Below are 27,049 nucleotides of genomic sequence, written 5' to 3'. Positions count from 1 at the left end.
AAGATCATAATTTTGTATAATATATATATAATAAGAGTATTTTAATTCACCTGAAATCACGTAGATCAAAAGATATTTTGTGGTTAATAGAGTTATCTTCTGCTCTGCTATTTATTGCAAGATTTTCTTCAGAACTTTGCATCTCAACGTTATCTTCATCCTCATCTAAATCTTGGATATATCTATCCTCATTATGATCATCGTTATCACTATTATCTGAATGGTATTTGATCTCATAAACGGTTTCTTCATCAATATCATCATATTCTTCATCCATTACATCATAAGAAACATCATCTTCTTCGTCGCTTCCTTCTTGTATATAATCAGAATCGTCCTGATCTCCAAGATTACTGTCGTCATCAGATTCTTCAAAGACTGTACAATCTGTTTCTGAGTGATCATGGTAAGATGCGTTTTTCTTTTTTTTCTAAACCAAATCGAGTACAATACTTTAACAACATACGAATATTGTCACTTTGTGATGCGTCATCAGATTTCTCATGATTTTCAGACTTATTGATCTCGTCTTTTTTTTTTTGGAATTTCCTCAAATTACAGCTGAATTCCCCAACATTGACAACCTCACCGATGACGTCTGTATAAAAATAAAGTTAGTTCAAATACAAATATTTACTAATAATAATTGACAACCTCACCGATGACGTCTGTATAATATCTAAAAACAACTCCTCACCGACTAAGTAATCTTCACATTGTGTACCATCATTAATGAGTTTTAAATCGACGAAATCATAGAAATCTTCCCCTCCAACAATTGAATTCTCTTTGATTGTGGTATTATACAAAATAACAATTTTGTAACGATGTGTGGTAGCTAAACATGAACCATTCTGCTCAACAACCTTAAAGTCTTCGAAATCGAGCCAATCACCAACGTTGAACTTGGAGACAAAACGATCATAAACATCTCCACGAAAGGAACATTGGACCTTTACACCCTGATAACACATAGTATTAATATTGTCACATAATATGATTTTATATGTCAAAATAATATGCTCAACGCTTGCAAATCAAAACTTTCAGGTATAACTGCATATACGCTTTATTTTTGGAATACATAATGAGCTAATTATTAGAATAAAGTAAATACCTTAATATCAGATAAGACCATCTCCAAACATGGACCTTTTTCTTCCCACAAACACAAAACTTTCACATGTATTTTCCATTCATATTTCGATGAATTCAAACGCGAAACATCATCGAAAAGGTTATACCTAACCATAGTTTTCTGTTTTTTGTTTTCTTTGTTATTTTAGGTTGAATGTCAAAAGAGTCGAATAGACGTATATATACATGTAATTTAATATATAAAAGTTATTTACTTTTTTTTGATAAGTGATATATAAGAATATATGTTTACCATTTTTTAAAAAATATTTTGTATAGATCTCCAGACATAAATATATTTATTACACTTCCATTTAGTTTAGAGATAATAGTAAACTTCTTAATGTTTATCATTACGACTTTTAATGCGTATATATATTTTCCAGTTTTACATTAATCATGATATTAAACTTTATTTTATTCTGTTTTGAATATGGAATACTTCTTAAGTTTATCCACCCTGCTTGACATAACGTAAAATTAATAAATTTTAATATACCATCAAAAAATAATTATTATTACATTTTAATAAATTCAGACTGAAAAAGTTATATATAAACCATTTTCATATACTTAATACGGGTACTTGATTCGTTTACTTCTATCATTCATATATACAATTTCGGTATTTAAATATACATTCTCACGATATATTGAAATTTATATAATGATGCAACAACTTCAGCTTTTGGTCGATTGTATTGCTACTAATGTAACTTCGGTACGCACATTTTCATTGTTAACACGTCTCATCTCATTTACTTTAAGAACGTCATTATAAACACTGTCAATTTTAAAATTAAACTTTATAGGAATATTATTATTTCATAAATTATTCATCCATATAAAAAAAATATCCAGAAAACAGCAATTATAAGATCTCAGAACATTCATCATATTATTCTCTAAAATATGTTCTTCTACTCGCTTCATGCCAGAAAATTTGCTACGACACCAATTATTTTTCCTTCCATATGCAATCTGNCCGCATATATCTTGGCATCAATCCTATTTCCCTATAATAGAAACACAATTTAGCATTTAATTGTTTTATTTTTGATGTATATCTCATTTGGTATTTGAAAATAATTACGGCAAATTGGGAAGAAAAAGAAAAATTACCCTCTCGTCTACCAAAATCAAACTTTGATAAAAAGGCTGACCTTGAATAAAATGAGGTGGCCATTCTCTTAAAATTTTCACAGCAACTTCCGGGTTACGTAAGGTCGGATTCAGATCTTTTACGTACAGCACCATCCTGTTTGGGAATTTTTTCCTTTTTTTCTGAGTTTTTTAGAAGCAAGAAGAAGTTTGAAAGAGAAGTTCAAATATTACAGTAACTGATCTATAGTTCAAATATTCATAAACTAAAGAAGATAAGGATTATAAGAATCAGATTTCTAGGTTTGTGTGGATTGTATAAAACCTNAGAATAGGGTTAGAGTTAAAGATTTACGAATAAACGCTAGTATCATGTTTTTGTAAAAGGTTTAATATCAGGGTGACCTTTAGACACAAATTGTTATCGTGATAATACCAAACTAAGCAATTTTAACAAACGTTATAACATTATTAATGCTGTTTTAACATAAACAACTACCGAGCAATAGCTATAAGACGTCATATTGCTAACCATGCATCTTTCACCTGCTGAATAATTAATCAATCTTAATTATGCTATATCCGTGAAAATAAGATTAAGTAATTTTGAACATTAACATTTAGTTAAATTAAGTTTATACCATAGATTTTGGGATACTATTAGCACCAATAATAGACTTTCTACNAAAAAAAAAAAAAAAAAAAGAAAGTAAATACAAAATATTAGTATGATTTCTGAATCAAAAGTATAATATTAATAATTTTTCTTATAAAATTTAAACAATACATGAGTTTCAGCATACGAACATTGGTGGATTCACCTAAATAAAAACATTCGATAGACTTTGCCACCTCTACCTATTGATTTATATTTAATTATTAGAGCCAGAAACACATGAATAGATGTCAATAAAAATGATAGAATAAATTTCTATTACAATTACCAAACATCTTTCATTAATAGTAGCATCTTCCGAAGTGTTCCTGTAACTATAAACATGAGTCTTTTAATTTAGTAGCATCAAGGTATAAAGGAAATTAGTTTAGGTATACAAAAAAAATATATATACCTAATTTTCTTGTGTGGGCACATAGAACTAAGATCACGACCATCTACTAACTCACCTGAAACATAGGAATTAGTATAATTTGATTAACAAATATTTTAATAATTCAAGAAAATATACCATATTATTCAATTAGTAAAGAAACAATACACAAAGTTTTGGTGATGCTTGAACTTGCGTTCCAAACAAATACTACAGAAAAAGGATATGAATAATTAGAACACAAACACGAATACAAAGATCCATATAAAAGATCATCAAGACTATAATACAAATATAAATTTGAGAACATGAGAGTAATTTAGGGTTTATTCTTTTTTAAAGATTTCGAATTATGGAGAATGGTTAGGGATGTACCTATTTATATTAACGAATAACCTATATTTTTAGGGTTTCAAAGAAGTCGGTATAATTTGGTTGGGTTTTTTATTAAGCCCATTATTATTTCAGGTTTTAGGGTTTTATAACTTATAGAAATCACGTTTTTGACGATTATATAGATTAGATAATTAAGAAAATTAATCTTTTTAATTTTTTTTAATTAATCTAAAGGGTATAAAGGTCCAATTTTGAATCTCATTAATGGCAAATTAGTAATCTTAAGTCTGAGGATGAATGTGGTGCGTTTCAACAACTTAAATAGAGAATAAAAGCTTGTCCGAATTTTTTTAAGGGCAATTTCATTAAGGGTAAACGACGTCAATTTTTGTGAGAATAATTGTGAGCCATTTCGACTTTTTTTTAAGGGCAATTTCATTAAGGGTAAACGACGTCAATTTTTGTGAGAATGGCTGTTAGCCATTTCCACTTCTCCTTTAATATATTAGATGCAGCATTTTATCTGAGTATAGAAATAGAGGTAAAACAGAAAGAATTAAAAGCAGCTTAGATGAGGTGGGTTTGAAACTAGAACTGGAAACAATTCTCATAGCGAGGAACAGTCAACAAGGTGAGCAGCCGATTACGGATAGTTTTGTCAATGAAACGAAGGAGACTGGAGGGTGGAGTAGGAGCTTCACTAATGTGGAGAACTTAGACTTGTAGGAGCCATTCTTATGTTGCCAAAGAGGTCGATCACCCCCAAGGGGTTGCACTGAGAGGCGGAGAGAGTGCAACTCATCCTCGAGTGCAACTCATCCTCGAGTGCAATTTTTGTGAGAATGCAGTCGTCTGCGATGCAGAGTGAGAGCCTCAGCCACTGTACTCTGTTTTGGAATCCCCATATTAATACAACCTCGAGCTCCAAACAAGGAAAATAGTTGCCCAAGAGGGCACCAAACATCAAACCAAAATGAAGTATCAAGCCCGGATTTCACCTCGACTTTATGAAAGGAACTAGCCAAGTTTCGAAACTTCAGAATTTTCTTCCACATCCAGGAGCCACTGACACCCGTATCACGAACAGACCAGAAGGAATCAGCTCGGATGAGGTTGTGACGAACCCATCGGACCCACAGAGATGAACCATTAGAGACGAAACGCCATACAAGTTTCAGAATACTAACTGTATTTGTATCAAACAGACGTTGAAGACCCAAACATCCCTCATTTGTCGACTTACACACGTCAACCCAAGAAACCTAAGCTTTTTTGGAGTTTAAATTCGGGCCTGACCACAAGAAGGCTGAGAATAAGCTATCAATCTCTTTCAAACATTTCTTTGGCAAACAAAAAGCAGAGAGCCAGAAGTTTGTAAGGCTAGAGAGCACAAACTTGATCAACTAAAGACGACCAGCAAAAGACAGGAAACAACCCATCCAGGAGGTTATACGGAGGCGAATGCGTTCAAGGAGAGGCAAATAATCAGCTCTTGTCATTGACCCGGTAAGTAACGGGAGACCCAAATACCGGACATGAAGAGAGCCAACTGCAAAATGAAAATGTTGAAGGATTTCTTGCTGTTGCTGTGGCGTTAAACCAGCCACGAAAAGAGTAGACTTCTCTAGACTGATTTTGAGACCATAGGCAGCCGCAAACTGATCAAACACAGCCAAAGTTTCAGCGACTGAGCGAGCACTCCCATCGGTAAAGACTAAAATGTCATCAGCAAAACAAAGGTGGGTAAGACCGAGGGCCTTACACCGAGGGTGATAGCCAAAGAGACGATCGACTGTGGCTTTGTCAAGCATGAGAGACAAGACATTCATGCAAATTAAATAACAAAAAGATAAGGAGACAGAGAGCAACTCTGACGCAACCCCCTGTTGCTTTGAAAATAACCGGCTAACTCCCCATTAACCTGAACTGAGAATGAAGCAGACCCAATGCAAATCTCGATCCAATGGATAAAAGCAGTAGGAAGATTGATGGCCTTGAGGATGTTGAGCAAAAAAGGCCACTGAACTGAGTCGAATGCCTTGGAAATATCAATCTTCATCATACAACGAGAGGAGATAGATTCTTGATGATAATCCTTTACCATTTCCGAAGCTAACAGCAAGTTCTCCATCATAAGTTGATCTTTAATAAAAGCAGACTGGTTAGGAGCAATAAAGTATGGTAGAATAACCTTCAAATGATTTGCAATGATCTTTGAAACAACCTTGTAAAGCACGTTACAGCAAGATATAGGGCGATAGTCTTTCATTTCCTTTGAATCCGCCTTCTTACGAATGAGAGCTAATATTGTCGAATTAACCCCTTTAGGGAGGAACTCCTTGAGGAAAAGGGATTGAACAACAACTGTAAAATCATTTCCCAAGATTGGCCAAGTTTGCTTGAAAAATTTGATAGTGTATCCGTCTGGACCAGGAGCCTTACACCCTACCATTTTAGACAGAGTGGTGCGGATTTCCTCCGCTGAAATCAACCACAACAATGTTATCGGTATCAGAACAACGAAGTGGAACCAACTGCTCCAGCTGAGCAACACTAAGACCAACAAAATCAGACAGTGTATACGTGAGAGAATCCTCAAAAAATTTCACCGCCTCCTGTTTAATCTCAGTTTGAGATTTAGCAACCGTACCATCAGAGCAAGTTATCTTCCTTATTGTATTTAAAGTAGGCCTGGGCATTCGGGTTTGGGTTTTCGGGTTTACACCTATAGTACCCGATCGGGTTTTATATACTATCGGGTCGGGTTTGGATCGGGTTCCTTCGGGTTCGGGTTTTGTTCGGGTATACCCAAAACCCGAAGAACCCGATTGGATTGTCCAAAACCCGATTAAAACCCAATTAAGTTTAAACACCTAATGTGAATGACAAACACTTAACCTGAAATTTAAGCACTTAAATGCAATGTCAAATGTTCAAAGCAAAAGAAAAAAGAAATTCAAGTCTTCCAAAACATTCTACAAACAATTGAGAAGAAATTCAACTTGAAATCTTCCAAAACAGCTTCTTTCATTCTTTGGTTGGTTCACTTCTCTTTTGCATCTTCCCTTTGGCATGTGAATAACTTAAGGTCCTTCTGAATCAGTTTCTGCTTCTAAAAAAACAATTACAAGCATTGAGAGATAAGTTTATATTAACACCAAAAACTTTTAGATAGTAAGCACTAAGCAAGATAAGAAACAAACCTCTTTCAAGCTCATCCTCAAACTCAAAGTCAGCAAGAATTTGTGCATTTGTAAGCACAATATCTTCAAACTTAAGGTCTTGCTTGAGCCACTATTCTGTACACATCAAAATCTCCACCATATAGTGTGTGAGACAACTTCTATATGAGTTTATTATCCTTCCACTAGTGTTATGGGTTTATTATCCTTCCACTAGTGCTAAAAGCACTTTCAGAAGCAACTGAAGACACCTGCATAACAAATAAATCCCTAGCCATCTGAGATAAAATAGGATACTTGCCATTGTTGGCTTTCCACCAAGAGAGTACATCATACTCAATTCTCATCATCAATTCAGGATTCTCAACTTCTTCCTTGAGATAAGTATCCAATTCATTTGTGTTTCTAACTCCAATCTTTCTAAGCAATGTATTATACTTATGGTCCATTGGGTTGTATCCATCAAATTCATCCTCCATGGAGTCAAATACTCAGTCTGTTTGTCTATCTTGAGTTTTCTGAGTTGAAGACTGAGAACGTGAAAGTTCCTCATTTGCTCATGCATCGTATCTTGTAGTACATTCTTTATACATATCACGGATAATGCTCAAAACTGAATCATACAACGCCGTAGCTGTTACACTCTTTTCCCCATATAGCTCCTCAAAACACAAATTTGTATATTGCATCTTCTTTCTTGGATCAAAAACACTAACAATTACCAACATCTTGTTGATGTTCTGCAGGCCATCCCAGTACTTGTCGGATTTGTCAAATATCTTTTGTGCATTTACTTTCACGTCATTATCAACACTATGACAAAGCAACTGAAGCTTGGCTGCTATGTTAACTATCTTACCATAACACTTGTATGCATTCATAATCGTAGATGCAGATACAACGAATGTCGCATGATAGAAAACTTGGAGCAACTTCACTAACCTTTCAACCTTACGCCAATCATCTCTCTGAGGAGGTCCAATCTTTTTCACTCCATTCTCAGTCTCTAAGAAATGATCATAATACAGCTTATCTTCAAACTCCATCCTATCAAATGCTCCTTTGAACTTTAACGCCCTATTCAACATCAAAAATGTCGAATTCCATCTGGTGCAGACATCTAGTGGCAAACTTCCTTTTGAAAACCTACCAGAATCTACTCTCAACTGAAATGACTTCCTCCTATTTGGTCCTGATCTAACATATGAGATTCCATTGCGGATTGTAGTCACACTTGAATCAATTTCAGTCAGTCCATCCTTCACTATCAAGTTAATGATATGTCCAACGCATCTCATATGCATAAATCTCCACCCAAAACCAGAGAATCCACCCGAATTGATTAAGAGAACTAGTATTAGCAGTTGCATTATCCACAGTCACAGTAAACACCTTTTCAATCCTCCATTCAGCAAGACATTTAAAAGTGTATTGGCGATTGATTTACCTCTGTGATCTTCAACATGCTTGAATCCTATAAGTAGCTTTTTAAACGCCTATTCTTATCAATGTAGTGGGCAGTTATAACCATATAACTTGAACCTGTGAATAGAAAAAAAAACATTGATAAGAATCTTTACTAATTTAGCAAAAACATTAATCAGAATAACTGCAATATGATTTAAAAAAACAGTACCAGTTACTGATGAAACCCATATATTTAAAAAACCTTGCATATTTTTAGATGATTCCACAAGGTTTTTGTCCCTGATTTTGTTGGACAGCTGAATTCCTTTCCACAATAGTTGCAGTTACATTTGTCACGATTGTCCTTCAATCTTGTGAAATGTTGCCATACATTTGATCTTGGGTTGAGAGTCTTTTGGGTCTTAGACTCAGGCTGCTCAGACTCTGATCCGCTATTACGAGTCTGATTCTTTTTGCTCTTTCGATTAGACTCGGGTGTTAGAAACTCTTCTTCGTCGTGTATATCTCTCTCGTCATCATCAAAATTTGGAGATGATGAATCCATCTGCAAATCATAAGTAACACTTTAAGAACTAATTTGTATTGCTTTTTCAAACTAAAACAAAACTCAGACCTAAACAAACTAAAATATAAATTAGAACCAATTTAGCAACTATAACCAAACAGATAGCTAAACAAACAGAGACGTAAACAAACTTCTAGGAATCCGTAACAGAGAGCTAAACCATCAGAGAGTTAAACAAACTTCTAGGAAACAGAGAGCTAAACAATTAAAAGTACACTAATGCATCATCATTATCAGTCAAGGAATCCGTGGAAAGGTTGGAAAAGAAACATTAAGAGGTCGATAGAATAGAAAAAGGTGAAACAAAAAATAAGAATAGAGCTTGACCATAATAGCCGTTGTGAATGTGTATATTCATTTCTCAACAACATAATGCAGCTAAAAAAAGGTGACAAACAATAGACAAAGAGAGAAGAGGGCTACGAAATGCTCAACAGGTGAAACAAAAATAAGAAATGAATGACCCATGATATCAATAGGACTTGGTTAGATGCAAAGAAGGTTAAAAATCATGGCAAAAAGAAAGATAAGACCGTTGTGATTAGCATAAGTCATAGTATCTCTGAACAACCCACTTAGAAAACTTCAGCTCCATGTTAGATCTCCCTCAGCTTATAACTACAATTTCTATTTGATTTACTCAGACATTCACACACAAAAATAGACCACAATTATACCAATCAAGAACAATCCGATAACACCCGTACAAAGCTGAAACTCACAGTAAAATCTATGAAAATCGTTTCAGCTAAACTTTGCAACCATTTGTATAGATAACAACAACACAACCGAGAACAGATTCAGTTTTACAATTAAGATACGAAGAGCTACAAAAACAAAATACCAATTTTGAAGATGAAGAGAAAGAAGACAAACCTTTGATTTCCTCCGTGAAGTTTCAGAAGGAGGAGAAGATGCGACAACGTGATTTGGTGTATCCAGTTTGACAATTTGGGGATAAAAACTGATTATATATTTTTTTTAAGATAGGAAACCGAACAGTCTGCAATAAAAGAGAAAAGAGTAAAGTAAAGATTAGGGATTTAGGATTTAGAATATATATGTATATATGTTCGAATATGTATGTATATATATCCAGGTTAATCGGGTTTTACTTTGGGTTTCGGGTAATACCCAAACCCGATCGGGTATCCGAACTTTAGATACATTACACCCGATCAGCTTTTACATACTTCCCAAACCCGAACCGAACCCCTTACTTCGGGTCGGGTTCAGGTTCGGGTTTCGGGTTCGGTTAATATGCCCAGGGCTAATTTAAAGTCTGTCGAGACTTAACAGTAGAGTGAAAATATATGTTATTTTTGTCACCAACTAACATCCAATGAAGCTTGGATCGTTGATGTAGAAAATTCTCCTCAAGATCAGAGACATGATCCCACCGTTGGAAAGCCTCAGCTTCAGCCGCTAGAGATACCGAAGTTGGGTTGGAGAGAGTGGCAATTTGACAATCACAAAGAACCTTATGAGCCTCCTCCACTTGCTCAATGAGCCTACTGAGCTTCTGCCGACCCAAAGAACGCAAGAGAGGTTTGAGAGCCTTAAGCTTTTTAGTAAAACGAAACATTGCAGAGGTGGAATGGTAAAGACTGTCAGTAGTATCCCAAAAGGATTGCACGGTGGACTGAAAGTCCGGGAAAGACAGAAGAACATTAGAGAACTTAAATGGCCCTCTCGGTTTCATGATTTGAGTTCCCACAGTAAACCTACAACGAAGGTGATCAGAAACCCCACCCGAGTCAAAAACACCATAAGAATCAGCAAAACTGCGACTCCAAGCCTCACTGACCAAAACTTTATCCAACTTTTTACAAACAGAACCAACATCCCGCTTGTTACCCCATGTAAACAGAGGACCATGATAATTAATGTTCGGTAAAGCACAAAGCCTAACCACATCTTGAAAATCCCTCATACCACTCGTGACAGTAGGGGGTCTTCAAAATTAGAATGCTCCTCAATCAAGAGTTTCATTAAAATCACCGACAACTAACCAAGGTTTATTGGCAAACAATGGAGAGTCATAGTGACACTTAGATCAGACCACAGCTCCTTTCTTTCGTCACCATGGTTCGACGCATAGACAAAAGAAACAAAAACTCTAGAGTATCCCTCGACATGAGAATATAACAAGTAACGACCTGTCCACTCTTAAAAACTGAAGTAACTCGCACATCCTCCTTCCAGACCACCCAAAGTCTCCCAAGACGATTGAATTCATAATTTGTGATAGAAAACCATCCCCGAAACACTGAAGAAATGATTCGAGAGGCCTTATTTTCCTGGACACGTGTTTCCAGTAAGCATCCAAACTGTAAGGATTCAACTTGCACCCAATCACGAACAACAAAATGTTTTTTAGATTTGTTGAAACCTCGCATGTTCCAGAAAAAAACCTGACATTAATGAGATGCCAGGGGGACCACCCCTAGTCTGCTGAGAAAGAGACTCCGAAGATGACTTTGTTGAGAGCTTTGACTAACGTAGGAGAGAGGCGCGGACAGTGACACCCTATGAACCCTGTTTCACACTAACTCTGCTATCCTTCACAGTCTCAACAATGGGAACCGACAAAGAAGTGGAGTTAGGAATCTCCTCAGACTCTGCAGATTCTTATGAGCCCTCCCCTGCATCACCGAGAACAGAGAACCGAGACGCCAACATGGTATCATGACCAACCGCAGGCGGAAGAACAACTTTCTCAGCGCTCTTACAACCTTTCCCAGGAGAGACAACAGACCAACCAGTTTGATCTTCGTTGACCTTTTGAGAGGAGACGCCAACTGTAGCTCAAAGAGCGGAACTAGGACCCGCAGGGTTAACAGTAGACTGTTGAGCCAAAACAATGGGAGGAGAAACAGCAGACTTTTGGGCCACCGTGTGAGCAAAAATCTCACCCTCCTCCACATCAGTAACTAATGTTTGTTTCTGAGACATGGGAGCTGTCACACAACCCTCAATTAAATGCCCCCACTTTTGACAACAAGAACAACAGGGTGGGAGCCACAGATACTGAAACTCAATAGTGACATCCTCCTTTGTATTCAACTGAAAACGAAACGAACTTGGCAAGGAGTTCGTTAAGTTGACCTCCACAAAAACCTTGGCCTCATCAAACTTGCTACAGTATAGGATTACCAATTAGGCTAGTCAAGAAACCAAGACCCTCCCAGGAAAACAGAGAATGAGGAACATTCTTTAAAGTTACCCACAGGGGCATTGATGTTATCACCGGCTGAGCGTCTTCTGGGTGAGGAGACCACTTAGTCAACATCATCGGAACACCCGCAATATTACACATTCCACGCCATAAAACACGTAGCCACATAGCCTCATCCCAAATACGAAAATGAACCGAAGTAGCAGAGTTCTCATAGACATCAATAAAAAGAGCCTTGTTACCAAGCGGCCAAATCTTGTTAACAATGACATGAATCTTAGCAACATGAGGAGCCGTTGAGGCAAACCGACCAACCAAAAAATCATCCAGAGAGGCACAAAGTCCTGAAGCACCGCATCAGGAACCGCGATCGTTGGAACCCCATCGACCAAACTAATATCAAAATCGTGTTTCTTAAGCAAAGGACGCTTAGTCACCACAGCAGCATAGGATTGTTGTTTATTATGAGTGGAAGAACCATCTCCCAGAGAGGAAGCCGATGCACCTGGCTCCGACATGGAGTCACACTGGCGGCGGCCATCAAGCGAACCCTAACGTGAGAGGAACAGAGCAAAACCTAGAATCGCCCTTATGATCGCACTTTCCTAAAATAACTTTTATATAGTTAAATTTTGTCCGTTTATCGTAGTTTAGACATCTGTTGGGTGAAAATCTCTTCTGTGACTATAACTCTTGAAAATCTCTTCTATGCTTTTCTAATCGCCCATGATTCCGTTGTGTTTAAGGGTGTTTCAAAGTGGATTCTATGTTAGTGATCTAATTTGATTGGCGACTTTTCGGGTACTAAAATCAAGTGTTTTATGCCCCACACAAAATATGAACAAGTTCTTTTTTTTTTCAACCAAACATTAAATAAATTGAAAAAAAAAACTCCATGATTGGTCGTCCAAACAGGAGGGCAAATGTTTACAAAAGAAAATTCAGAAAGTAAAGATCTTGAAGATCGGGCAAGACATTCTACCCTAACATTGGACTCTCGGGAAATCCTGGACAGGGTGAAGGAAGGGAAGAGTGTTATGAGCGAAGCTAAATCCTCCAGTAGATTCGAAATGTGGGTCAATCATCGGGCTTCTGCACCATCGCAACTAACTCCGCACAATCCGTCTTGTACGCATGACAATCAATCCCAGCCGCCAACAGTGACTCCATAGCGCAGATCAAAGCTTGTAACTCCGCGTGTAAGGGTGTAGGGCCGCGTCTATGGCTCCGTGCTCCCAGTAGAAAAGTCGAATCGTCACCATTGTAATACCACTAACCCAGACCCTGAAGAGGGTCCGAGCCTTTCCATGAACCATCCACCTGACAGCAGGGAGAGGAATCCCTGTCCTCCAAGAGTGGCGGAGGAAGCAGATATCTCCCCGATAAAGATTTTACCTCCTCCCATAATAATTTCTCATTAGTCGCCTGATTTAGAATATCCATTGGCTCGGTCTCTGTTTCCTGAAAAACTTTTTTATTCCTATCTTTCCAAATTGACCATACAATCCAGGGGAGAAGGAAAGCTATATCTGTTGCCTCCGATTAGGATGACGTCCGCCAGAAAATAAAATCTAAATTCGCATAGGTTGAGGCATATGGAAAGCCATTAGGTTGTAATGATATTGGCGACAACTCCCATACACTTCTCGAACGAGGACACTCAAAGAGAGTGTGATTTATGGTCTCTGTCGCAGAAGCACACCGTTTACACAGAATATCACATTGGACACCCCTATGTGCAAGCCGTTCCATCATAGGAAGAGAACCAAGGACAATCTGCTTAAAGAAATATTGAACCTTCGCGGGAACCTAAGCCCGAAGAGCCATACACGTCGGCCCGTAATTAACGTCCGCTATCAACTCCCGGGCTAACCGCTAGCTTGATCTCACCGAATACTTCCCCGATTTAGTAAAATGCCATAATAACCGATCCGGTTTTTGAGTTTTACTGATCGCCAAACTCTGAATTAGCTGTATATCCTCCAGATCCATGAACTCTTCAGGAATAGGTAGATGCCAGTCATTCGTAATTGGATTAATTAAATGATCAACCATCAAATTCGGGTGCAGTAATCTCTCCCGACCATTAGCTGGTCTTGGTCGAATATTCGGTAACCACGGATTTCGCCAAACTGAAATAGAACAGCCTGAGCCTACCGCTCATCTCGCTCCTTGTGTCACCAAGTCCTTCGTTGAGTAAATACTCCTCCATGCAAAGGAAGGATTATTCGGCTTTTTAGCCATAAGAGGATGTATATTCCTAAAATATCGGTCTCTCATCACCCGAGCCATTAAGGAAGTCGGATAATGAATTAACCGCCAATAATGTTTAGCCAACATGGCATCATTAAATTGTTCCATAGCTCGGAAACCAAGACCCCCTTCGCACTTATCTTTACATAGTTTATCCCAAACTACTCAATGCATACCTCGAACCTTATCATTAGACTTCTACCAAAATGTGGAAATAGCACTCTTTAATTTAGACGTCAATTCCTGCGACAGTTTATAACACGACATAACATAGGTAGAGAGTATTAACAAGATCTATTTAAGGTAAAATAGTAAATTTTAAAGCTACTTTGACTGAGAAGAGTTCACAAAATAAAGCTGGTAAATATAAAATATATGTTGAAAAGCTATCAAGCGAAGATTGATAACATTTCAACATTGATGACACATTATCATATATGTCGAAAAACCGTTTATTTGATTTTAAAAATTAAGTAGCAAATTAAATATCACGCCAAAAATAACTGAATAACTAGATAATACTCAATAACTTAAATTTTATTATGATATTTTTTAATTGTACAAGTAACAAAATATGTAAACATAAAATTTATAAATTCTCAGTTTATAACCTTAATATTTTTTTGTTAAAATATAACCTTAATATTGATGATGCATTCTATAGAAATCTTGGAAATGATGTACTGTTGTTTCTCAAAATTTAAAAACTATTATCCGGCCAAAATAACTGACTAACAGAACTAAATAACATAGTAAAATACTAAAATATACTAACCTAAAATTTATAAATTCTCATTTCATTGCCTAAAACACATAATTAATTATTCAGTCGGTTGACTACAAAGTTTTAATTTGATTTTGTTGATAAAATTAATATAAGAGTACTGGTGACATGAACTCTCGAACCAACATTTCACTGAATTCAAAAATAAAATAAAGCTGAACAATCATCTTTCTTGTTCTCATCCAAGACTCATATTTTTATTTTCTCTCTTAACTTAAAGTTTTCAACATCGCCGTGGAAATTTTTACAAACTAGTTTGTGAAGCGCTACGTCCAACCCTTGTAGTCGGCCAACCAAGGCTTTCGGAACAAATCCAATCACTTTGGTTGTCCAACCGCGAGTGCCCGACCTCTTGAACACGGCCTAAGGCTTTGCAACCCGTACCGCGAGCGAGAGTTGTGTTAAATCCGGACAAGACTTAATATCACTTGGAAATAACCATTTAGCTTTTGGAAAATTCGAGTCTTACATATATATAGTATACACGCAAATCGTTACCAAAACGTTTATATAGCTTTCAGATCCTTTTTGAAAACCATACATAGTATACATAGTAAGAATTTACAAAAGCTGTAAAATCTACATTGATTCATCTAGGTCACGTTGCTTACTACAGAAATCTTTCGGCTAAGGATTCCTGGAAAAATGGAGTAGAATCATAAGTAATCTAGCATTACTTAGCGAGGCCGATATCTAAGGAATCCTAGCCCGGATACCTAAGGAAATTCTACCCATCAAGCAAGCAGCAATACGAACCCAACAACAAGCAATACAAACTCACTCAACATGCAATGACACGATGCAACAAGCATAACGAATGCAATGCATGAAGACTCGAATTAAATATGCAGCGGAAATATTAAATATGCATGTTTCTATCCTAAGTAAGGCCATCTACGAATCCATGATATCCCAAGGCAATGTCTCCCACCACTAGACACAAAGTCTAAAGGATACATTCCTTCATACTACATCGTCATGTAGTGTCTGTCCGGGCATGACCCGCTCCGAACCTTCGTAAGCCATAACGTTATGGAGTTACACGCAACGCACAGCAGACGGCGGGATCCTCATGATTCGCCTAATGCAACTACCTAAATGATACTAAGTAACATGCATCAAACAATAATATAACAGTCGGACAGCATAACGGTGATGCGACTAATCGTCCATCATCACGGCTATACCATCACGACGTTATATCAGACCAGTACACATGTAACATGAAAATAATTCAATATGAACATGTACTAATGGAGCAATGCAGGTGGTACCTAAAATGATGCACACAAGAATCACACAACAGGCAATAGAGAAACCAAGAGTACCAAGTCACACAAACAATCGCGTACCAATCAATCACACCACAATAACCAAGGAGTTCCATACTTAAGTACTAATGACTCCTACACCGTTCTAACTTAGAGGCTAACTACTAAGCACTCCTAACCAAGCATTAATCACCACTAAACAATTCTAATCCTAATGCTAAACACTAAGCAGTTCCAGCTTAAGGACTAATCTTAACTTAATCTCACGTAACTAACTTAATCCTAATTAACTAGGCTTAATCCAAATTAACATAACTTAATATTAATTACCTAATTTAATCCTAATTATCCTAACTTAATCATGATTAACAACCTTAACCATGATTAATTAACTTAATCCTATTTAACTACCCTAATCTCACTTAACTACCTTAATCCTAAACTAAACAAGTAATTAAGGCTAACCTCAATTAAATAAATAATAAAATTAAACTAACCTACCCACGTGCTACTCACACGCGAACGGAAAACTCACCTTAATTTTTCCAGCGCTTCGCAGCTCTCCGCGCGATCCTAACACTAACGGTTTTTAAGGTGATTTTTGGCTCTGAGGGAGAAATGAACATGGGGGGGGGGGTCTATATAGCCTTTAGCCCAATCAGGAGGTGGCACTGGGCGGTCCTTGGCGCGACACATGGCGGTTACTCTTCGCGGCTCCGGTAGCGACACATCGCGGACGGATAAGGACGAGCAAACCGGATAAGTTCCACTGCATAATGGATAAGGATGGAAGCTAAACGGATAAGCACCACCTTTGGGAAGATCCTGGCCGTCCATTTCCTTAGTTAACGCCCTTGTATCACGACCGTCAGTTTGTTAGCGTACCGGTACGTCCGTGTCCGGCCCCCGGGTACCAAACTGACGGGTGGTACATAAGGTTACCTACCCACGTACTAGCTTAAGGAAATGATACGTACCGGACCACTCCTTTATTCGTGCAAATTACCCATGGCAACCCGCATCGACCAGTGTCACCATTGTCCGGGCTACTATTGACAATCCGTGTTAACTAGTACTACCATCGTCTAGATCACTAATAGTGACCCGCGCTAGCATGTACCCCCCGCCATTGTCTGAATCGCCTAACGCAACCTATGTCCGCTGGTCCTACCATGGCCAACCATTGCCTTAACCCGTACCATCCTGCCTCTGTCCATTTTCCTTGACCCTTCCTAATTCCCTAGACCAGATAAGGTTTCCTAGATAAGTCTAGTCCTAAGATCTTACCTATTGGTTCCTCGACCAACTTAGGGACATTGCCGATAGCCTGGCTTTCCATACCATTCTTCCCATTTGACGGAGAATCAATCTTGGTATAACATTTCCTTCTTGGTCCTTAGGTGTGCCTCAAATCCCTCTTGCATTGGCCCTTTGAATGTCCGAGCCAAAAATGTCCTTCCTTGACGGGAATAATGGGTTTTAGTTGGCCAGTTGTGGTGAACATTGCTTCGTCCGGGACTTAGTCTTGGTGAGAGGTATTATAGAATATCTCACAAGGCCAACAACGGAAGACCTCCAACGATTACTTAATATTGGAGAACATCGCGTTTTCCCCGGAATGGTATGGAGTATAGATTGTATGCACTGTGAGTGGAAGAATTGTCCCACTGCATGGAAAGGACAATATTCACGTGGATCTGGAAAACCGACAATCGTACTAGAGGTTGTGGCATTGCAAGATTTATGGATTTGGCACGCATTTTTCGGTCCACCAGGTACGTTAAATGATATTAATGTTTTGGACCGCTCACCGGTGTTTGATGATATCCTAGAAGGCAGAGCTCCAAGAGTTACATACTTTTTCAATGGACGGCAATACAAAATGGCGTACTACCTCACTGACGGTATCTATCCCAATTGGGCGACTTTCATCCAATCGATTACACTTCCACATGGCCAAAAAGAAAAACTTTTTGCTCAGTGTCAAGAAGCATGCCGGAAAGATGTAGAGCATGCATTTGGAGTCTTGCAAGCTAGGTTTGCTATCGTGAAGAATCCCGCACTTTTTTGGGATAAAGGAAAAATAGCCAAAATAATGAGAGAATGTATCATATTGCATAACATGATAGTGGAAGACGAACAATATGAGTTTAATTTCTACGAACCATCAGAGTTCTATCACATTGAAGGAAGCGGAACTTCTCATGTCGACCTATCGTTCTCTATAGATTTGTCAACAAATCTAAATAACATGATGGGCATTCGAAATGGTGTTCATGATACACAAATGCATGATCTTTTGAAAAACTGACTTGATTGTGCATATCTGGCAAAAATTTGGTGCAATCCAACAATAAATATTTTCTGAATTTTGTAAAATATGTTTAATTTTCCGGATTTTGTAATATATGTTTACTATTTCAAATTTTGTAAAATTTTATTATTTTCTATTTTAAATAAAATATTATTATTTAAATGCTTGAGCAACCTATGTGAGTTTCTCTAGTGGAGAGTTGATTTTGTTTAAGTTTCTAAATGATTACTTTAATTAGTTACTTGAATGGAGATGGTCTAAACTAGTAGAGTTTCAAACTTTTCTTTGGAGGTGATGAGTTTTAGATGGTGTACGTCAGTAGAATATTTAACAATATGATGCATTGTCTTGTCCGAGTAACATATTAGCAAATATCACAAAAAAAGACTTGGTCGATTTCAGTTTAATTTCATTTCTCCAAGTTAGATGTTTTAGATCTTTACGTTCCAACTTAAAAGAGATTACATATGTATGTGATCAGGACTAGAATATTCTCTAAAATCGTTAATTAATTAAATGGTAATATATCCTAAATCAATAGATTTGTTTGTCAATAAAGTAATTGATTGAGTCAGTTGGCTTTGGGGCTTTTATTCACCTTTTGGTAGTCACGGTTCATGTCCTCCCTTTTGCTTTTACGACTTCTTCACTCTCTACGTCCACGACTTCGCCCCGAAAGAAACCATTTCGTTGGATCCACTTTGTACATTTGAATTGATTATTATATCAGTGGTATGGTGTTAGGTTGGGTAGTTTTTTTTTTTTTTTCTGTTCTTTTTAAGATACAGGTATATAGTCATAGATACAAGTAATTTTTCTACATACACTTGGTGGTTAGGTGCAAATTTTCTTCTTGAATAATGATTACATAAATAATTTAACAACTTTTTGTTTTCAACATTGGCTGCATGCTTTATATAATAACAATAATCAATCATTCAAACGAAATTAATTCTTTATAATTTTACAAATTGATCTATATATACTTCTTCTCCGTGTTCAAGAAAGAACACACCAACCCTAAATCATCTCCATCCTTCTCATACAAAGCTTCCATTTTCCCACACAATCTTAAGCTTTCTTTACTCACTATCTCGGTTATGGTTCAAAACTCCATCTTCGACACCAACATTGTCTTCCGACATTAAATCCGGTAATCGTCGGGTCTGATTCATCGGGCCTAACCGTAGCTGCAAGCTTGAAACGTGAAGAGGTGTCGTTCATAATCCTCTAGCGAGCTTACTACATTTCTTTTCTATAGCAAAACATAGCCTACGATCGCCTAAACCTCCATCTCTCTAAACATTTTTTCCAATTTCCCAATCTCCCCTTTTCCCGGGAAACTTCCCCGAGTACCCTATCAAGTAACAGGTTATTCAATACCTTTAGTCTTACACAACCAACTACGATACCAACCTTAAGTTCCACGAGACGCTCCAGCCACCGACATACGATGAGAATGCAGGTGGCTTGTGGTGGCTTCGGGAGAGAAAGCTCTGTAAGTACCAAAAATTTGGAGTCTTTATAGCCAAATAACGAAGCATCCTCTGTTTTTGTTACTCTGTTTTAAAAAACAGAGCATCTGATACGATTTTTTTTCTTCTTGTTAAGAAAACAAAGCACTTCCCTTGGTAATACATCTCTTCGTATTTCGGTGAGTGGACTGTTCCGTTGAGCTTGGGGTTGATATCGAAAATGGTTGCGTAGGACTCAAGGTATTGAATAAACTGAAACTTGGTAGGATACTTGGGGAAATTCTCAGGGAGGGGATTATTACGTAATTGGCAATGTTTAGGGAGATGAAGTTTGAGGCGATCGTAGGTTTTGTTTTGCCATAAAGAAGCAATGCAATTAGCTCGCTCGAGGATTATGAACGGTACTCATTCGCGTTTTACCATGCATCCACGGCTAGGCCCGATGGGCCAGCTCCGAGATTCTGGTCGATCTGTCCTCTGTAACTTTTGTTTTTTTTGTCAACATGTGTAATACTGTATGTGTTTTTCATGGAAAAAAAATGAAAGAAAAAATCCAAATTAACATAACCAGGGGTAAGTTTCTATCTACAAGTGTCTTTAAAAATCGTGACATTCATAAATGTTTACATGACAATTGTCCATTCAATCATATATGAGAAAGTTTTTCTCAACTTTTGCTAAGGAGATGATACTTGACTCATATTAAGAATTTCAGAATAAATTATGAACAATTATGTTTTGATTTAAAATGTTATCATCATTTTATGCATTGCCTTATATTTAGGTGTGTCAAAATGGTTAAACCTATCCAATTCAACTCATTATCCAATTAGTTAAAAGTTAAATGAGTTTATAAGTTGACTCAACTCATTTATCAACCCATGAATCCATTTAGTTAAATGAGTTAGATGAATAATTGGGTTGACCCACTATAATATAAATTAATTAATAATTAATATAAACTAATTATAACTAAATACAATATAAATTAATTAATATTTAATATAAAATTATAACATGATGATGATGACATCATGTTGTTGACAATGATACATATATACATATATATATTGATATGATGATGGTGATGTTGATATGATTATGAAAGTATGATGATGATGATGATAGTATGACAATGTTGATGATGTTGATAGTTACATGATGGTAGTATGATGATGATTATAGTATGATGATGTTGATATGATGATGGTAGGATGATGATGACAGTATGATGATGTTCATATGATGATAATAGAATGATGATGATGATAGTATGATGATGTTGGAATTATGATGATGATGTTGATAATATTAGGTTGATAATGAAGAAATTGATGGGTTATGGTTGACTCATAAATCCATTATAAGCAAACTCATTTGACTCATGAAGTCATTTAATCATCAACTTATTTAACACATCAACTCATTAGGGTCAAAATTTTAAATACATTAGAGTTCACGTGTTGAGTTGAATTGAGGTGACTAATTAATCTTGACCCATTTTGACACCCCTACTTGGGACATGTACAGCTCGCAAGTGGTCACAATCGGTTCGTAGTGGGAGAGGTTCCTAGCTATCTTTTAAACACCTTTGAAATCGTCGTAAAATATCTGATGACACCTAAGATAGAGTTCAGGTGAGATACGCCTGGTACAGATGCCTTGACTCCATCATCAACCAAATGGTCTGTCGGATCCTAGAGGAAATTCATAAAACATCCAATAAACAATTGAACCAGAGCCACAATCTCAAACTCAAATAGAGTCACATTTTATCTCTTTTAGAAAAATAAAATGGAAAACAGTATACCTCCATTAAACGATCCTCATCGTCGAGAACACGGCGAATGTGTATGAGGATCAAAGCTCTAACCTTCGTGTACTTGATGTGCTGCTACATATGAATTACATCACGGTTCACCATCACTTCCGAGATTCCTAACAAGACAGACATAAAAGAAAGGGAAACAACGGTGAGAATAAGGAAAAAAAAAACAGACTCGAAGAAGAAGGTTACGATGACGAAATGTTGTTGACTATAATATATATATATATATATATATATATGTGTGGATATGATGATGGTAATGTTAATATGATTATGAAAGTATGGTGATGATGATGATAGTATGACAATATTGATGCTGATATAGTTACATGATGGTAGTATGATAATGATGATAGTATGATGATGTTGATATGATGATGGTAGGATGATGATGACGATAATATGATGATGTTGATATGATGATGGTAGGATGATGATGATAGTATGATGATGTTGGTATTATGATGATGATGATAGTATGATGATGTTCATATGATGATGGTAGAATGATGATGATGATGATAATATGATGATGTTGGTATTATGATGATGATGTTGATAATATTAGGTTGATAATGAAAAAATTTATAGGTTAGTGGTTGCCTCATAAACCCATTATAACCAAACTCATTTGATTCATGAACTCATTTAATCATAACTTATTTTACCCATCAACTCATTAGGGTCAAAATTTTAAACTCATTAGGGTTCTAATGTTGAGTTGAATTGAGGTGACTAATTAATCTTGAACAATTTTGACACCTCTACTTGGGACATGTACAACTCGCAAGTGGTCACAATCGGTTTGTAATGGGTGAGGTTCCTAGCTATCTTTTAAACACCTTTGAAATCGTTGTAAAATGTCTGAAGACACCTAAGATAGAGTTCAGGTGAGATACGCCTGGTACGGATGCCTTGAACTCCATCATCAACCAAAGGGTCTGTCGGATCCTAGAGGAAATTCATAAAACATCCACTAAACAATTGAACCAGAGCCACAATCTCAAACTAAAACAGAGTCACATTTTATCTCTTTTAGAAAAATAAAATGGGAAATAGTATACCTCCATTAAACGATCCTCATCGTCGAGAACACGACGAATGTGTCTGAGGATCAAAGCTCTAACCTTCATGTACTTGATGTGCTGCTGCATATGAATTACATCACGGTTCACCATCGCTTCGGGGAGTCCTAACAAGACAGACATAAAAGAAAGGGAAACATCAGTGAGAATAAGGAAAAAAAAACAGACTCGAAGAAGAAAGATAAGATGACGAAAACTAGAAATTAGTGTTCTTTAGATCCATAATTCTAAACTAGAAGAATAACAATCACAAAAAAGACAATAAAGACAAGGCAAATAGATAGACATAGATAGATACAAAGAGAATCTGAAACTTTACTTTTACCAACGCAGATAGATAGACAATAATCGCTACAAAGAAGAGGGCATAAACTTTCTATCAGATAAACAAAAATTGATATGCGGCTAGGGTTCATTAAGGGAGAGGCAGAGGTGCTGGAATAACATTATATTTTATCTCTATATTTTAAAGCTATTTTATGGAAGAAGGACGAACTAGTATACAATATGAGTTACATTTTTTATGACTTTCATAAATCTATATATAATAGCAATCCGAATAAATGCCAACAAATGTTGTGTTTTTTCAATCGTAAATTTTGGTTAATTTTCTAAAAATCTGTAGAAAATTTAAATTGTGTGTTTTACAAAAAGTTGTGAATGTTCATTATAACGATTTTTTTGTAAAGTTGCAACTGTTCATTGTAGAGTTGTGTTTATTCGAATATTTGTATCTTTTGAAATTTATATATTGTTGTCTGTTTAAACTGTTTTCATTTTTTTGTCATGACACAAAATAATATAAATTTTCAATCTCAACGGTTTTTACAGCTTTCTAAATTATTATCTAGCATTCATTCTTTTAAAAATAAAAAAATTCCTCCAATTCTTGATTTAACAAAATATTTTTGGAATGATGAATCTAATTTACAACTTTTAGTTAATTTTGAATATAAAAATTTAATGAAAATACCTAGATTTTTTTTCCAACAGTTAGATGAATTATATAATGAATTTTTGAATTTGACTTTTCAATATGGTAATAACTATGCATTTTGTGTAAAAGCAGTTTATATAGGTTATTAGGTATAATCAAGTGCAGACGGTTGTGATTTTTCGTAGTACCTTTTCCTAAATTTTTTATTTTTATTTCTTTTAAAAAATAAGAAAAATTAAAACGGTTGTATCTATTCATTGTAGAATTGTGTGTTTTAACTAAATTTTATCTATATTATTTTATCACAATTTTTGTTCTAATAGGTGTGTGACGTCAGTGACGTATGTCTATATAAATAATCATATCTTTTGAACTCTCTTTATATTTGTCTCTTCATCAGTAACTAACAAGTTTGTTGAAACAATTTTTCATTTTATGTTGAATCTAAATAATTGAATATTGATATCTAATATTTAGCATTATTCTATTCTATTTAATTTTCTAAATTTTAATTTATTTTGTTTTTAAAAGTTATGTATTTTAATTTTAATTTTTCTTTGATACAGTTTCACTCATTATTAAATATATTTTTTTTTTCAACCAAACATTAATAAAGAAAATAACTTCAAGGTTGGTTGCCCAAACCGGAGGATACATGTTTACAAAAGAAGTTTCAGAAGATAAAGATATCGAAGAACGAGCAAGACCTCGAGTTATTTAATTATAATTATTTAATAAAAATTTACATTTACTCATTACAACCATTAGTTCAATATTCCCAGTTAGGATCACTTTGTCATAATGATTTTTTTAATTGTAGCTCTTTACTATAAATCTTCATAAAATATTTTATATATTTATAATACTTTAAATAATGTTTTTTGCAAAGTTGCGTCTATTATACATAATATATTTTTTTGATATATAAGTTTTCAGTTTGATGGTTATGTTTTTAGTAACTGTTTATGTTTAATGTTTATGTGTTCAAATTATTCTATTACTTTCAAATGATTTTATACTATATGATTTTAAATTATTATTTTTTCTAAAATACTTCCCCCGCGACATCGCGGAGGGGTCTGAGTCCTAGTGTTGACAATAACAATTCTAGAAAAAGATTATGGAAATAATTAACACAAAGAAAATAAGATTATGTGATCCAACAAATATGTGTCATGACTATGTTACCTTTATCTTTATGAGTTTTAAATTACCAAATTCAACAGCATGTAACTAACATATTAACTGATGGCCGATGGGTACAGTCAATTAATCAAGATTGGTCGCTTCCGAAGTGACGAAGAACGACGGCGTGAATTAGATTAAGTGACTTAACTTTATTGATAAACAAATAGACATGTTTATACACGAAAAGTTCAAAGTTGTAATCTCGTGAAGGGGCTTTTTTGCTTATTCATGTTAGGGCTGACATATATATACTGAATTGCTTTGACTAGTTAGGAATTTGGTGTAAGTGCCTATCATCACTGTTGTAACGTCCGCAAACTAAAACTCTGCATTTTGGGGGTGGGTGTCGATCGACGCCCATGGTGGTGTCGGTCGACACCACTTATTTCTGGTTCGACCAAATTGATTTAATTGTCGATTTTGGTCGATTTGGTTTAAGGAAGATCATTGGACCGGGATACTTAAGTGGGTTTCGACGCAAGAAGGGTTTTAGAAGTTTATTTTGTCGCCGCTTTGTTGTTTTTGAGAGAAAAGGGAGAAGAGCTTCGTTCTTGAGCTTTTGAGAGAGATTGGTGAGATTCCTTGTTGTTTCTTGAGAGATCTAAGGTTAGGAAGGAGATAGAGGCTTGTTAGGAGGGTGGGATTTGTTGTTGTGGTTCAGAAACTTCCTACAAAGAGGTGAGTGCATGACAATGGCTAATCTAAGCCCTTGATTTCCTTGTTCTTGCTTGTTTGTTGTTGTTTTGTGTCTTTTCTTGCTGGGGATTGGTTGCTACAGGTTCCTAAGGATGATTCCGGCATGGGTTTTGAGTATTGGATGATTTGGAAGAGGTTGGGAAGCGGGATTCGACTCTCAGCTTCGAGCGGATCGTAGTTGCAGGTGGAGTGTCGATCGACACCACTTGGTTTTGGTCGAATCCAGCAAAATGGCATCGATCGACACTGTGGAGTAGTGTCGTTTGACACCAATGCCAGTGTCGGTCGACATTTGGCTGGTGTCGGTCGACACTTGGCTGGTGTCGGTCGACACCTCCCTTCCAGCGAGATGATGTTTGTTTTCCTGGTTTGTGTGTTTTGTTTGTTGGTTGTTTGGAACATTGGAATCATTGTTGCTTGTGTGTATAGCCCAGTAGATGGGAGGATTGTCTCGCTGAGTATTTATCAAATACTCATGCATCTCAATTTGTGTTTGTGGTGCAGGTAAAGGCAAAGTGTGATCGTGGAATCAAGGCAATGAAGAGGAGGATGTTCTAGGGACTCGATTGGTTGTTGTTTGGCATTGCTAGTTTGCTAAAGTTGAGTCATTAGAAACATTGCTAGGTTGCTGGTTCTATGTTTCCTGTTGGTTGAATTATTGGATATTGGTATTTGTTGTTCCGCTGTTGTTTGTGATTGTGGTTAGGTGGCTAGTGGATATGGGACCACAAGTTGTAGTTTATTTATTATTATGATTATTTTATTATTATTTATTATTTAAAAAAAATGGGTCAGGTCGTTTCAACTGTCACTACAAGAAAACAAGCCATTTGCAACCCCCAAAAAAGTCGCAAAACAGCTATTTGCGACTATTGAGAGACTATCCAAGTTGGTCGCTAAAAAATGGTCGCAAAATGTCATGGTCGCAACAAAGTCGCAAAATGTCACGACGATACTGAGACATCATAACGTGGTCCTAAACGTGCGACGGTTTTGTGACCATATATACTACCAAAAAATTGTATTTTGTAACCATCAAAATCGTCTCAGAAATGTCACAAGTAGACTAATCTAAGACTGGTTTGATAGTCGCTTATTCTTTTGTCACAAATTATAGTAGTCGTAAGACAGTTGCTAATTTGTGATTGTAAAACAGTTGCTAATTTGTGACCAAACTGTGACTTTATTTAACTAGTTATGGGCATTCAGATATTTTGGTTTTTAGGTTTGATTTATTTGGTT

General features: G+C 36.2%; 1 protein-coding gene and 1 long non-coding RNA gene across 2 annotated transcripts; both read left to right on the top strand.

Annotated features, from left to right (window-relative positions):
- On the top strand, positions 17,903-18,595 carry LOC104779133. Its single transcript, XM_010503521.1, has one exon. It carries the CDS (start codon positions 17,903-17,905, stop codon positions 18,593-18,595), a length of 693 nt encoding a protein of 230 aa, XP_010501823.1.
- Positions 19,625-20,640, top strand: LOC104777585. Its single transcript, XR_766309.1, has 2 exons — positions 19,625-20,096; positions 20,210-20,640. It is a non-coding gene; the product is annotated as an uncharacterized LOC104777585 (long non-coding RNA).

Source organism: Camelina sativa, chromosome 3 (assembly GCF_000633955.1).
Source record: "Camelina sativa cultivar DH55 chromosome 3, Cs, whole genome shotgun sequence".
Lineage (NCBI taxonomy): Eukaryota > Viridiplantae > Streptophyta > Magnoliopsida > Brassicales > Brassicaceae > Camelina > Camelina sativa.
This window is presented reverse-complemented; position numbering and strand designations above follow the sequence as displayed.

Coding starts and splice junctions, on each gene's coding strand:
- LOC104779133 (XM_010503521.1), top strand. CDS start 17,903: ATGGTATGGAGTATAGATTGTATGCACTGTGAGTGGAAGAATTGTCCC.